Raw genomic sequence first — 13105 nt, 5'->3', positions numbered from 1 at the left:
CTGGATGTTCCCTGTTCCAGATGTGGACAGCTGTGTCCAGCAGCAGGCTCAGCTGAGGCTGCTCCTGTGCTCCCCTGGGCAAGGCCAAGCTCCACTTTACTCCTGGTTCACAGGAGAATGCTCTGCTCAGGTGCAGGAGCTCCAGGAGCTGGGATCCAGCAGTGGGACAGCTCCAGAGTGAGGTGACAGACACCCTGGGCCACAGCAGAGAGGGGACAGTGCCCTCCCTCAGCTCCCTCCCTGAGAATGGGACTGAGGAGTGCTCCTGTTCCAAAAAGGCTGGAATTTGACCTCACCCTTCTAGTGTTGCTAATAACTCCTCCCTTGACCCAAACCCTAAACTCCACCCCTGCAGTACCCTATAAAATCCCCACAAACCTGTCTTTGAGCCGTCTTTTCATCTTCGTCCTGCCCCTCCTCCCCAGGGGTAATAAATGGATTTTTGAGCTTTGTGAAACCAAGACCCATCTCATTTTGCTCCCATGCCCTGCACCAGCAGCTGCACTCTCCCTGGACATGCTGAACTCTGTTGCAACTTGACAAAACATGGGACAGACCTTGGGACTCAGCACTTGGGATCCTTTTTTCCCTTCCTTCCCCCAGGGACGTGGCTGAACCCAGTGAGTTGTGTTGCACAGTGAGTGCTGCTGGCAGCAGAGGCTGTGTCCCAGACTGGCTGTTGTTAATGTTGTAAAGATTGGTTTTGGAGATCTGTGTGTCCCAACCCAAATATTCCTGTTTAATCTCAACCCAGGTACCCAGAGCCAGCCTCTCAGCCACGGCACTCCGGGATGTTTCTCCTCACAGTTTGGTTCCTGCAGCTGACCACACACCCTCTCCATCTTCTTCTTTCCCCCAGAATTATGGTTTGGAGACTGAAAACCTGAGGACTCTGTCTCACAAGCTGAATGCCTCAGCCAAAAACCTTCAGAACTTTATAACGGGTAGGAGGAGGAGTGGCCACTACGATGGCAGGGCCTCCAGACGACTGCCAAATGATTTCCTTACCTCTGTAGTTGACCTGATTGGTGCTGCCAAGAACTTACTCGCCTGGCTGGACAGGTAATTAACTGTTCCTCAATCCCTTGTGCGTGAGAATAACTCTTTGGGGAGTTTTGTATTTGTTCATTCTTTGCCTCTTGGACTCTTTTATTTTAATATTAAAATGACAGGTCTGGAATTCTAGCTCTACATTTTTAGAATTTTGAGAAATATTATAATCAAAAATTTAGTACTCTTCTCTGTCAGGAGAGTGTTAAAATTTGCTCTAAATACCTTTTGAGATTCTTTCAGTTGTATTTTTTGTGAATTGAATATTTCTGTGCTATTCTCACTGCCACAACTGGTAATATCAGAAATTTCAGAATGAGGGGCAGGGAAGGAAAGCTTGTGGAGCTTGAGCTGTCTTTCAGCCATCAAAATGACACAGAAAAGCTGGAGTTGAGCAAATCTATTAAGAATGTTCAAAATAAATGATAGTACTTGCTTAATCTGAAAATTCAATGTTCTTATTTATCAGGAGTAGACTGGATGTTTTAGGTACAGGTGTGATGGTTAATGCTCAACAACCAGCATTGGTGTTTTACATTTATGAACTGAGAATTTGATTAAAAGTATCTCTGTGACTGTGGCAAGACAGAAACCAAAACATAAACCAGCACTTTTCTTGTTTGGAACAAACAAACTTTGGCTTGTTTTTCTTTGTAGTTATAGCAGTGAATAGCTTTATCTGGAGTTGGAATGCTCTGGAACATATAAATGGCACCTCAGAAACCACAGTGAGAGTGAATCAGCCTCCTTTACAGGATTTGTATAATCCTGGTGACATCTTCCTAACCTAATGCCAGCAGTCATATTCTCTCAGGCTATGACCTTGTCAGCTCTTATAAATTCAAACGGGGTCAGATTCAGCCAGAACTTGGAAAGCCTGAAGAGAATCTGAGTTGCAGGAAGCTGTGACTAAGTAAGCATTACTGTGCTCTCTGAATTAAGTGCTGATTGCTGCTGAGGAGTGATGTCATACCAGAAATGCCATCTTTTTGATAAGCAGTACAAAGAAAATCTGGGCTGCTTATGGTTATTTGAAATCTCCTATTTCTATTCTCCATAAGAACAAGAATTTCTAATGTTCTGGCCAAAATCCAGTCTGCATCCTGCCTGCATTATTTTTGTTTCAAAGGTATATATTACAAAAGTTGTGCAACTTGCTGCTGGAGATGAAAATGATTTGGCATTTCTGTGCTGTAGAACTCACTCCTGTGTTAAATATATCTGCCTGTAGTGTAAATTGTGGTCCCTAATTCTACATAAACTTGTCCTTGCCCTGTCCCAGGTCTCCGTTTGTCAGCGTGACAGAATATTCACTGCTGAAAAACAACATTGTCCAACTGTGCCTGGAACTAACAACCATTGTGCAACAGGTAGGAGTGGCTCTCTGCTCTGAGGCCTTTCACATCACTGCTTGAAAACTGCAATAGGAAAAATAACTCCAGCTCTAACATCAGCAGAAAAGTTGTTACAGCATTGCCTCCCTGTTCCTTCCATGCTCTCATTTTTTGGGAGGGACAGGAAGATTTCTGGACTTTGGGGATCCTCTTGAATAGATTGAAGGATGGTATGAAGTTAAAAATAATCCACTTTGCTCTGGAGTGGACCATTTCATGTCAGGTGATTGGCCACCATGTAAGCCTTAGACAGAAGAATAAAGCCACAGTGGGAAACAGCTTAACTCCTGCTAGAAGGTTATTCCAGATTAAAATATATATGATCCAAGATGTTTTGGGGACAAGTTCTTAATATACATACAAATACATCCAGAACCTGCTGTGGCTTGTTCACTGAAAGGAGAGCCAGCAGCATGGAAGTTTTCTATTGTAATATACAAGTTTTGTATTGCAATATACAAGTCCACAAGTACATAAAAGTAATTTATCTGGTCTTTAGTACTATATAATATATAGAATTAGAGAATATCCTGTGTTGGAAGAGACCCACCAGAATAATCAATTCCAACTCCTGGCCCAGCACAGACACTCCATAAATCCCATTCTGTGTCTGAGGGCATTGTCCAAACACTCCTTGAATCAGGCTTGGAGCTGTGACCCCTACAAAAATTAGCATAGAATAGAATTAACATAATACAATATTATAATAGTCTCTAGCAATGTCTGCCCCTGAAGTGAGACAAGAGGTGACACACAGGTACTGAAAGACTGAGGGTAAATAAATTTTACAAATATTTACAATGAGCTGCTCCCCTTGTGAGCAGATAAAATATTGATGAGACAAAAAGTGTTAGTGCAATATGTGCAGAGGTCAGAGAACAGGCAGGGCTGTCTTGGAATGAAGAAAAGGAAAAAGATGAGAGGGTTGAAGGAGGGAAAGCATGGAGAAAGCTTAGCTTAAGTCCAGTTTATAGGGGCTTTAGGCTGGGCCTGTCTCCAGTGCAGGGGACTCCCCTGCCTTCCTCTGTCCTCTGCTGCCTCAGATTTCCAGGCACCCTCCCAGCAGGCCAACCACAGAACTCAATTTCAAATGCTTTTTGGAGCAGTAAGGCAGTAGTAGTATTTCTGAAAACTTTTTTTCCACTCTTCTTTAAGTCTATTTCAGTTCTTGGAGCTAAAGAACTAAGGCTGATAAATATGTCATTGTATTTTACATTATTATGCTTAATTTATAGTAGTCAGCTTTATTCCTCCTGGAAATCTTGTCCTTTATGCATTTTTGCAGCAGAAAACAAAGATCCTTTTTCTCTTTTCTTAGTTTAGAAATTCCTATGTCGGCATTTAATTATTTATGTATCTTTATTAAGCTTTCTCTTACAAGGTGCTTATAGCACCAGGCTATTTTTTGATTTACACACTAAGCAAAATGAACTTCTCTACAGTATCAAAAGTCCAGATTCTGATTCTGTCCTTCAGCTGATATTGCACTTTGTTTGTGTGAGTTTGATTTTTCCCTGTGGTCCAGGTGAAAACAGAGTAATTTTGAATTGCTGCCTCCACTTCTGTTGTTCATGTCCCAGCTTTTTGGCAGATGGAATTCTGTTCTCCTCTGCCAGCAATAGTTTGGTTTCTTTATTTTTTCCAGTCCTTCAGCTCTAGTCCCACAGCTGTCCTCCTTTTGACAACTTAAAAACAATCTTTTAGCATAAACTCCAAGTCATTCCAAGATGAAAAATGCTTGGTTAGTGCATGGGTTATGCTTTAAAAATGCTCCAGGTTACAAATCAAGTTTTGTCTTTTCTTTATCTTACTGTCAGATCTGGCTTGTTTGATGGTTGTCTGTTAAGTTCTCTTTATGTTATATTAAAATTAGCACCAGAAAGAGCAGATGAAACCAAATCAGTCATAGAAAGACAGCTTTGCTGTCACTAAATCTGAGAAAAATTGACCTTAATGTGTGAAAGCAGAAATGTCTCACCTAAACCAGAGCTGCAGGCTCAGCTGTAGGCTGGAATATGAATTGAAAAGCATAACTAATAGGAACCTGGGTCTCAGATCCTTTCAGATGCTCCTTGTTTTATGAATTATATACATTTTAAATACCTCCTTCAGCCAGTGTGAAAGTAGCAGTCAAGGGTACAGATCTGGCACATTAAGTGAGAAATGTCTTTGGCATTTTGTGCAAATTGAACATGGTTTCTGTGCACAACTTGCAGCTGCCACTCCAGGTGAATTTTCTAACAGGGGACATTACTCTGTAACCTTAGTTTAATATAGAAAGTGCTTATGAATCTTCATGCTCAAATGTCCTGTGTGCTCTGAGCGACATAACCTTAGATCAAATTTATTTTAATCTATTATTATCATTTACATACCACGCAAGTGCTATGATGAATAGTCATTTATTTAACTTTAAACAGCTGCTCATGCTGGTTAAAAGAAAACCTCATTCTCTAATTTCAGAGGAGATTTACAGCTGTCCATTTCTGTTTGGAAATGTGCTTTATTCTGCTCAGTTTCCTGAACCCTTTTGATCACCTCCACTAAGTTACTGTAAAATAATTATGTCATGCACAGAGCTGCAGAAATATCCTGATTTTGAGGTGCAATGTCCCATCAAAATGTGCTTATAATAATATGCAGAAAAGCACATTAAACAGGGTATTGAGATGTTTGAGCCCTCTGCTGCCTTCAGCCTGAGCTACAGCTGAGTTTCAAGGTGCACTCACTCCTCCTGCTCTGAAATGGGATCCACCAGAATCACTGAACCAAATTTGGGGCTGGTCATGCTTTAGCACCAAGGCTGCCCTAGGGAAAGGCAGAGGAACTGGGGAAGAATAGCTTTGGTTTTTGTTCATAAATGCAGCCACTGGTTAATTTTTCATTGAGTAGGAAGAGTTCCCCAATCCTAGAGGCAGCAGCAGGGATTATAACTTTTCTAATTATGTCCAAGATGTTTAAATCTGAGGTAGATGCTTCTGATACACCTGAAGAGCAGACTTTCTACAAAAAGAGTCTTTGTCTTACCAAAGGATGTCAGCACAACTCAGCCTAACTTTTCTCAACAAAAACCAAACAAAATTCTGCTTTTTCTTTCCTTCATTACTGTCTAATTAACCTCACTGAGATAAATTCAGATACCCTATAATGGATTTTGCCCTATTTTTAGACAAATACTGTGTTCAGGATGCAGCATGGCTTTTCTGGTGTTTTAAAGCCATCTAGTTTGCACTGCTACTGATAGGAATTGTTGTTTCTTAGTAACTTCTGTACCTGGTGCAAATTTTAAGTCAGCCTCCCCTGAGAAGGTGGTTGGACCAGATAACCTCCAGAGGCCCCTCCACCTGAATTATCCTGTGATTCAGCAGCTGCCATGCAAAACCTGGGTGTTATTTTCAGTTTGAACTTTGCAGACTTCAGCTTTCACCCCTCCATCTTATTTTGCTTGCATTTGCTAAAGAACATTTCACCAAACATCTGTTCACTCTTTTCTAAAAATACACTCTGATCAAGTCTCTACCTCTGAACCAAGTAAAATGAGTCAGTTCTGTGCATTTGCCATTGTATATCTGCCTAATTCCAGAGTGATCTCTTTCTTTTGCATGTCTAAATTTCAGAAGTATTTCATTTTATGCATGCCAGCAATGTATTCTGAAATATCACTTTGTCATGTCCACCACTCAAAGGCTGCTGTAGAATTTTCCTGTGGTGTTGTGGTGGAAATGCTCCTTTACAGGGTTTTAGTTTCTTTCCAGTAGTTGACTAAACTCATGCTGTTTTATAGAACTAAGTTAATGAACTCAATATTTCACTTTTTTTTAAATGTTTTAGTTAACTGTCCTCAAGAACTTGCCGTAAAACACTCTTTATGTGCAAAATTTGTGGTACTTGCATTTTTCCCTTCTTTCAGAATTAGAAATTGAAATTTTGTCTAGAGTGTGGGTGAGCACAAGTCCCACTGACCTTTTCTCTTCATGAATATGCAGGGGAGCAGTTTCACTTTATCAGAGACAAAGGTGGGCTGCACCTTTCAATTTTGAATATTCAGGACAGTGCAGTCCTTGCCTGGTTTGTAACACTGCTCCTGTGACTGGTTTTGTAATTCCTGGGGTTTATCCTCTTACAGAGGGGAACTAGAACACAGCTACTAATTTAAAGATTTTTTTTAAACTTTAAGAACAAATATTTTTATCATGTCATCTTGCTACTAGAGACCATAGAAAGAATGTGACTATAACTATTATTTATTTTCTAAGAAAAATACATCAACATCCTAAAAATGGTAGTCCTGGAAGATTATTTTTTTAATGAGATCCCTAGTGCATTGCTATGTATCAGAGAAAAATAAATCAGAGGGATATTGTGACCTACATATCTTAATATTTCAGTGTAACACTGCAAGTGCTTTTAACCTCTCAGTTAAACCAGTCTGATGTATTTTAAAAAGAAGTCAATATGCATCTATTTTGGAAGGAATCCCAAAGCCATTAACATTTTTCATGCTAATGTAATCTTGAATGTGCAACATAAGTACAGCTAACATTAATTCTGCTCTACAAAACAGTAAAATTTCAGTTTTACTATACATAAGTCTTCTATTCTTTGACCTGAAGTAATTAAGTGTGTTCAGAGGGAGGTTCATATTGTATTTCTAGCACAGAAATTAAAGGAATCATTTAGACAGGAACATTAGCTCTGGAGCCAAGCTGGAAGCCCTGCTGTGATCATTTTGTTCTCTTGGTACGTGGAGGGTTAAAAGGAGATGCTGGATGAGCTGTTTGAAGTGTGCAAAACTTGTAAGGAAATCTGCCTTGGGCATTGCCAGCCAAACTGACTAATTGAATTTTTTTTGTGCTCTAGAAAATAACAGTATGAATACAGAGGGAACATCAAAGGGATACTTGACCATGAAATGCTAATATAAATTCTTCTGTGTTCCTTGGTACTCCCAATCTTCTGATTTTGACTTTATTATTCTGTAGCAACATTCTATAAACTCTAGTCACTTAGAAATTAATTTCTCCACAGGAGTAACAATACTCCAAAATAAATATTGACCTTGAGAGCTGAGGGAGGGGCAGTTCCTTGGGCTGAGGGTTTGGAGGAGCTGCCTCAGGGAAAAATCCACGAAGGGGCACCCAAGGGACAAGGTTTGGGAGCTGGAGGGGAGCAGCCGAGGGTTTGGGCTGCTGGAAAAGGGGAGCAGAGACCTCCAGAGGGTGTCCCAGCCCAAACTGAGCATGCAGGGTACAGGAAGGAGGGGTTGGAATTGTTCTGTGCGAGATCGGAAGCAATTAATTCTTTACTGCAAATTAAGATGCAGTAAAAAGAGGAAATCTTGAGAACTACAGGAAATCTTAAACTGCTTGAGGGGATATCACAGAACATTCTGAGCTGGAAGGGACCCACATATCAAGCCCAACTTTTAAGATAAAACCCTCAGCCTTGGTGTTGCCAGGCTCCGACCAACTGAGGGAATCTTGAGTTACTTGAAGGGACCTTTCAGGTATTATCAGTAACTTAAATTTTACTTGGAAGCTTATTTAAGGAAAAAAAAAATCAAGAAGATGGGTTTTTAAAATTATCCCATATAATTATCCCATATAAATGATCCCACATCCATTTCTGTAGAAAGCCTTTTCCAGCATGGAAGAGCACTTGGAGAAGGATTTAACAATTTCCCAGCATGATAAAGGGAGAGGGAGCCTGGCCAGGGCTGTGCTCAGAGGAACCAAGGCTTGGGGAGACGCTCTTCTAATCTCACTCTGCTTGGAATTGATATTTTAATGTATTTTCCTTTTTATTTTCCATTTTAGCAGACTATAACCTGAGATTTGGAGTGGCAGGAGGAGGTGGGGCAGAGCTGCAGGGGATGGGTCAAACCCCTTTGCCGTGGCTGTGTCTCCATTTCCAGAGGGTCACACTGAGGGGAATTTCAAACATTAATAAGTCATGGAGGCAGTTTAACAATTTGTGCGGTTTGTTTCATGAAAGAAAAACAATATTTTAACCCCTGTAATAACACTAAAGCAAAAAGCAAGGTAAGGGTGACACTGAAATTATGGAGTGTAAGATTGATTATGTATAAAAATGACAGCTAAAATAGGAAAATGACCACTCCAAAAGTAACAATTCTTAAGGTTCATCAGGAATATAAATCAGCATAAAACCTTATGTGATTTCTTAATAGGAAATTTAATGTGACATTCATTTAATTGGTTTTGTTCTGTTTTACCACAGGATTGTACGGTGTATGAAACAGAAAATAAAATTCTTCATGTGGTAAGTAATTCTGCTTTGGTATTCTCTATTTTTACCCCACATATAGCAATTATTTTTTTTTAAAAATAAGGCTGCTGTGGCATAATACTTACTCTTAAGAGTTCCTTACTCTTTGGCATAATTTCTGATTAATTATACCAGTTGCTAAAAATTAAAGCTCCCCACAGTAATGCTCTCTGTTATAGCTGCAGTTAATTACAAATACAAAATTATGGGTTTAGGTTGGGAAGCTGCACAGTATTCTGTATAGTGAATATTCCTACCAGAAAGGTTGGTCAGATCCACGGACCTGCTGCATCACTGGTTGTCACACTGATCATTTTGTGCCTTCAGAACTCAAAAAAATCTGATGACAAAGGGGAGTGGAAGAATCTTATTCAAGATTATTGATTAGATATTGGCCTTTAAGTTCAAATACTTTATATTTTCCTGGTACCAGCACAGAAACCTGTACTGACACTGAGATAAAGCCTGTGGTGAAAGAACTCTCAAAGGATTTACAAGTTCAGATAAGCTTTTGACAAGCTCTGCCCAAGTGCCTGACTCTTTTTCTTCTTTTTTTTTTTGAAGCCTTTTGCACATACTCTGCTTCCAGCAGGGATTAAAATCTGTCATAAAACATTGATGTGCTGTTAAATTTAGAAAGCGTGCAGTGACTTTTAGAGGGGGAAAAAAAAGCTTACTATAGCAAACCTGGGTATGAATAGAACTTTTAAAAGCACCTGACACCTTCTGGGATTTGGGGTGTGTACACACACACACACACACACACTTTTTTTTTTTAATAGTTATAGATTTTTATTTATTTATTTGCACCTTTTAGCCCACAGTTCTGACTGTGGCAGGGACACCTTCCATAGACCAGGCTGATTTGATTGAAAATTTCTTTGTTGTTTATTTTACTAAAAAAAAATAGTATTTCCATGAGGCAACTCTAAAGCATTACAGCAGAAAGTAGAAAGTGTTTTTCTCCCTGGGGTTTAGTCTGCATCTAATCTGGGAAAATGCTCTCAAATGTTGAGGCATAGAGAGGTTTTCAGTTGGAAATTTTGTCAATATCTTGATATGCCAGTAGTTCAAAAGGTGGATAAAAAATGTACTCACACACAGGGGCACCCACTACACTGGAGACTTTTGAGATTTTTGAGTTTCTCCATCCCTGCTGGGAGAAGATGAGACCAAAACTCTGCTCAGGGGTTCTGGCCCCAAGCTGAAACTGCTTGAAATATTTGTGGAAATGGTGACCTTTAGCTGCAGCCACCTCAGTGGGATGCTTTGCATCTTGCAGCTGATAGAAAATCCAGATGCCACAGCCCAGGCTCTGTCCCTGGATTTCCAGATGAGTAACTGCACAGTGAATGGAAATCCAACCTACACTTTTGGGCAGTTAACTTATTCATTGTGACAACTTTATTTGTTTAACTCCTGTGGATAGTGTCAAATGAGATATTAGAAAGCCTCATGGTTTTGCAAATGCCTGAAACAAAACTTCCCTGAAGGGATTTCACTGGAATTTGCTATAATTAGGAAAAATGAGAGTACAGTCCCCAAAGCAAAATAGAGGCACACAGCACAGCCTTGACCAGAAACCCATCCTGAAATTCTGTTAAATGAATTCTTTCACATCAGGTTCAAACATTTTCAGGCACAGGCTTCTTGAAGGAGTGTGCTTTAAGCAACACAGAGAAATCTGGCAATAAATCTTCCCACATGAGTGTTGTCTGAGGGTTCAGCTCAGCTCCCCCCTGACCTGCAAAGTTTGCTTTGACAGATGGGTTTAATCTGCCAGACCCACTGCTCCTGTCCATGCAGTGGGGCTCCTGCTTTGGAGGTGCTTCTGTGCATTTGCATTGAGATTTTGAGATCTTTAGCTGGAAGGCAGGATAACAAAATCATGGCCTAGTTGTGGTGATGTAGAATATCAGCTAAAGGATGTGTTCAAAGATGCATAAGAATTTTACTGCAGGAAATGGGTTAACTAAGGCACTTCTCTGCCAGGGTAATTTTTAACAAAGGAAATTTTCCAAGTTGAAGAGCAGAATTCTCCTAATTATCACAGTTGGTAGGGATGATGTCATCATTTGGTAGCCAAAATAGGTTATTCAGTTGCATAAGACATTTATTTTGACATATTTCACTCAACTCCCATTGTATTTATAATCATAAGGATAAAGTCCATTGGGTTTGTTCATTTATTTTTAAAGTGCACATGAAACAGAGAAGATTAGAGATACAGATATTCTTCTACAGCAGAACTGTACATGCATGTACATTTTCTTGACATTTATGGATATTTTCTGTTCCTTTAACCACTTGACTTTCATACACCTGTAATTTTACAGTGCTAAGAATTAAAATTATCTTTTATTCTTGGTTAGGTCTTAGAATAAGAACTTCTTCACTTGTGGTTTTGAGGGATTCTATTGACTTGTTTTCCTTTGCAGTGTAAAACCCTGTCTGGGATCTGTGACCACATCATTTCCCTCTCCTCTGACTCTCTGGTGTCCCAGTCTGCACACCTCGAGGTCGTTCATCTCACCAGCATCATGCCCAGTGAGGGGTTGGTAAGTAGCAAAGCAGTTTCAAGTTTAACTCTTAGAATGTTCAGCACATGCTTCAGTTCTTTGGGGTGATTTGGTTTTTGAATTTATCAAGAAATCAAAATGTATTTTCATGCAATGTCCTATTTTTTTTTTGTAAGCTGAATCAGATCTCTGAAGGTGGTTTGGTGGAATTTAACTAAACAAAGGGATTGTTTGGGTTTTTTTCAAATTAAAACTTGTTTTACCTAGGGCTTCACATGTAACTGTATGAGTGTTAAATCTGTGATCCTTCAACAGCCAGATTGCAGTTTTTGGAATGTACTGAAATAATCCCCAAATGCAAACACAAACAAATAAAATTAACTAATGTCATTCATGTGCTTTCAAAATGATGAGTGGAAAGTCTGTGCCTAGGACTTGCATAAATAGAATTATATGCCTCCCTAATGATCAGTTCAAATAAAACTTTCAGAAGTATCATCCCAGGAACAAACTAAATCTCTTTTATTTGTAAATTTTTGCTCACTGAGCAGCCTGGTTGGATGGCTCTGGACATCCCAGCTGCTCTGCACTGGTGGTGGGTCACAGCAGTGAAATGTTCTGCAGAGACAGTTTCAGAGTTATTTGGCTACAGCTGTCAAATATTAATGTACATTTTTTGGGACAATGGATTTTTGTGACATTTTAGTGGTTGGTGGGTAAAGATTTCTGCCTCCCCTCTGTAGTCCCTTACTTTGCAGCCATTTGCTGTAGGGACACAAGGATTGTGCTGGGGAACCCAAGACCCCAATAAAAGCTGGAGTGGAAGGTGACACTGCAGGCACTGGGGAGTTCTCACTTGCTCCCCTCTAGAGCCAGGCTGCTTTTCCCAGCACACTCTCCTAAACTGCCTCCAGCTGCCTTCTCAGAATTCTCTTTATTTTTATTTTCTCCCTACAAGAAGAGTAATTCAGGAATGTTGCTTCTGGCTTGAAGGAAGCAGTCGTAGGAGGACAATAAGGGGGAAGTGGGGAGTGAAATTGGCATCCATGAGGCTTATCCACAGAAAACCCCCAAACTGACAAATCAAAACCCACTTGAGTGCCACTCTACACCTTGTGACATGTTTCCTGTTTGTAATTCAGCGTGATTTACAGATTTTACATTTCTGTTAGTTGAGACACTTTGTATTATTCCAACATCTTCCTCTTTGTTCTGACATTGAATAGCGACAAACGTCATATGCAAATGCTGTCAGAGTTACAAGGGCATAATTACTCTGAGGTATGCATATTAATCTGAGAATGACATATTTTAATAACATGAGGGGGTGTTGTGTGACTGCACAAGTTTACTTTATTCCTAGGCTGATTTAGTCAACAAAGAACATTACCACAGCATAAAGCACATTCAATTTTAGTTCTGTGGCATCGCAGATGCTCAGCCCAGTGTGTAATCCTGAGCACAGATACAATTCCCTCGCTGTGCTGCTGCATCCTTATGGCCAAACATGTTCCCTTTATGGCCCAGTTTCCCCTCTAGGTCTGATTTCTGGGTTAGTGCAGGGTGCCCAGGAAATACAGGTCAGTGCATTTGCAGGAGTTACACTGTGAATATCCCGGTGCTTTTGACTTGCATTAGGATTCCTACACCCTGCAGGCCAGCACTCTGCATGCCTTTCCTTTCTATGCACAAATAGGATGTATTTCTGCTGGTCTAATTAGGGGAAAGTTCATTGTCAGTGCTGCAGAGAAGCTGAGCACAGAGCATTGAACATTTTCCTCAGAGATGATGGAGCACCATAAGCAGAGCTTGGTGTTCCTGATGCTCCCCATGCAGTGATGGCTCTGGATCAGG

The 13105-nt window shown here is 40.2% G+C and overlaps 1 protein-coding gene across 2 annotated transcripts in view; it reads left to right on the top strand.

Annotated features, from left to right (window-relative positions):
- Positions 1–13105, top strand: part of LOC135304262 (connector enhancer of kinase suppressor of ras 2-like) — a 163523-nt gene that overhangs the window by 80798 nt on the left and 69620 nt on the right. For both annotated transcript variants that reach the window (XM_064426505.1, XM_064426506.1), the window contains exons 4-7: positions 860–1062; positions 2333–2420; positions 8685–8726; positions 11171–11290. In XM_064426505.1, the coding sequence (XP_064282575.1) occupies positions 860–1062; positions 2333–2420; positions 8685–8726; positions 11171–11290 (453 nt within the window). The remainder of the gene's footprint in view (positions 1–859; positions 1063–2332; positions 2421–8684; positions 8727–11170; positions 11291–13105) is intronic.

The sequence above is a fragment of the Passer domesticus genome, chromosome 7, assembly GCF_036417665.1.
Source record: "Passer domesticus isolate bPasDom1 chromosome 7, bPasDom1.hap1, whole genome shotgun sequence".
Lineage (NCBI taxonomy): Eukaryota > Metazoa > Chordata > Aves > Passeriformes > Passeridae > Passer > Passer domesticus.
This window is presented reverse-complemented; position numbering and strand designations above follow the sequence as displayed.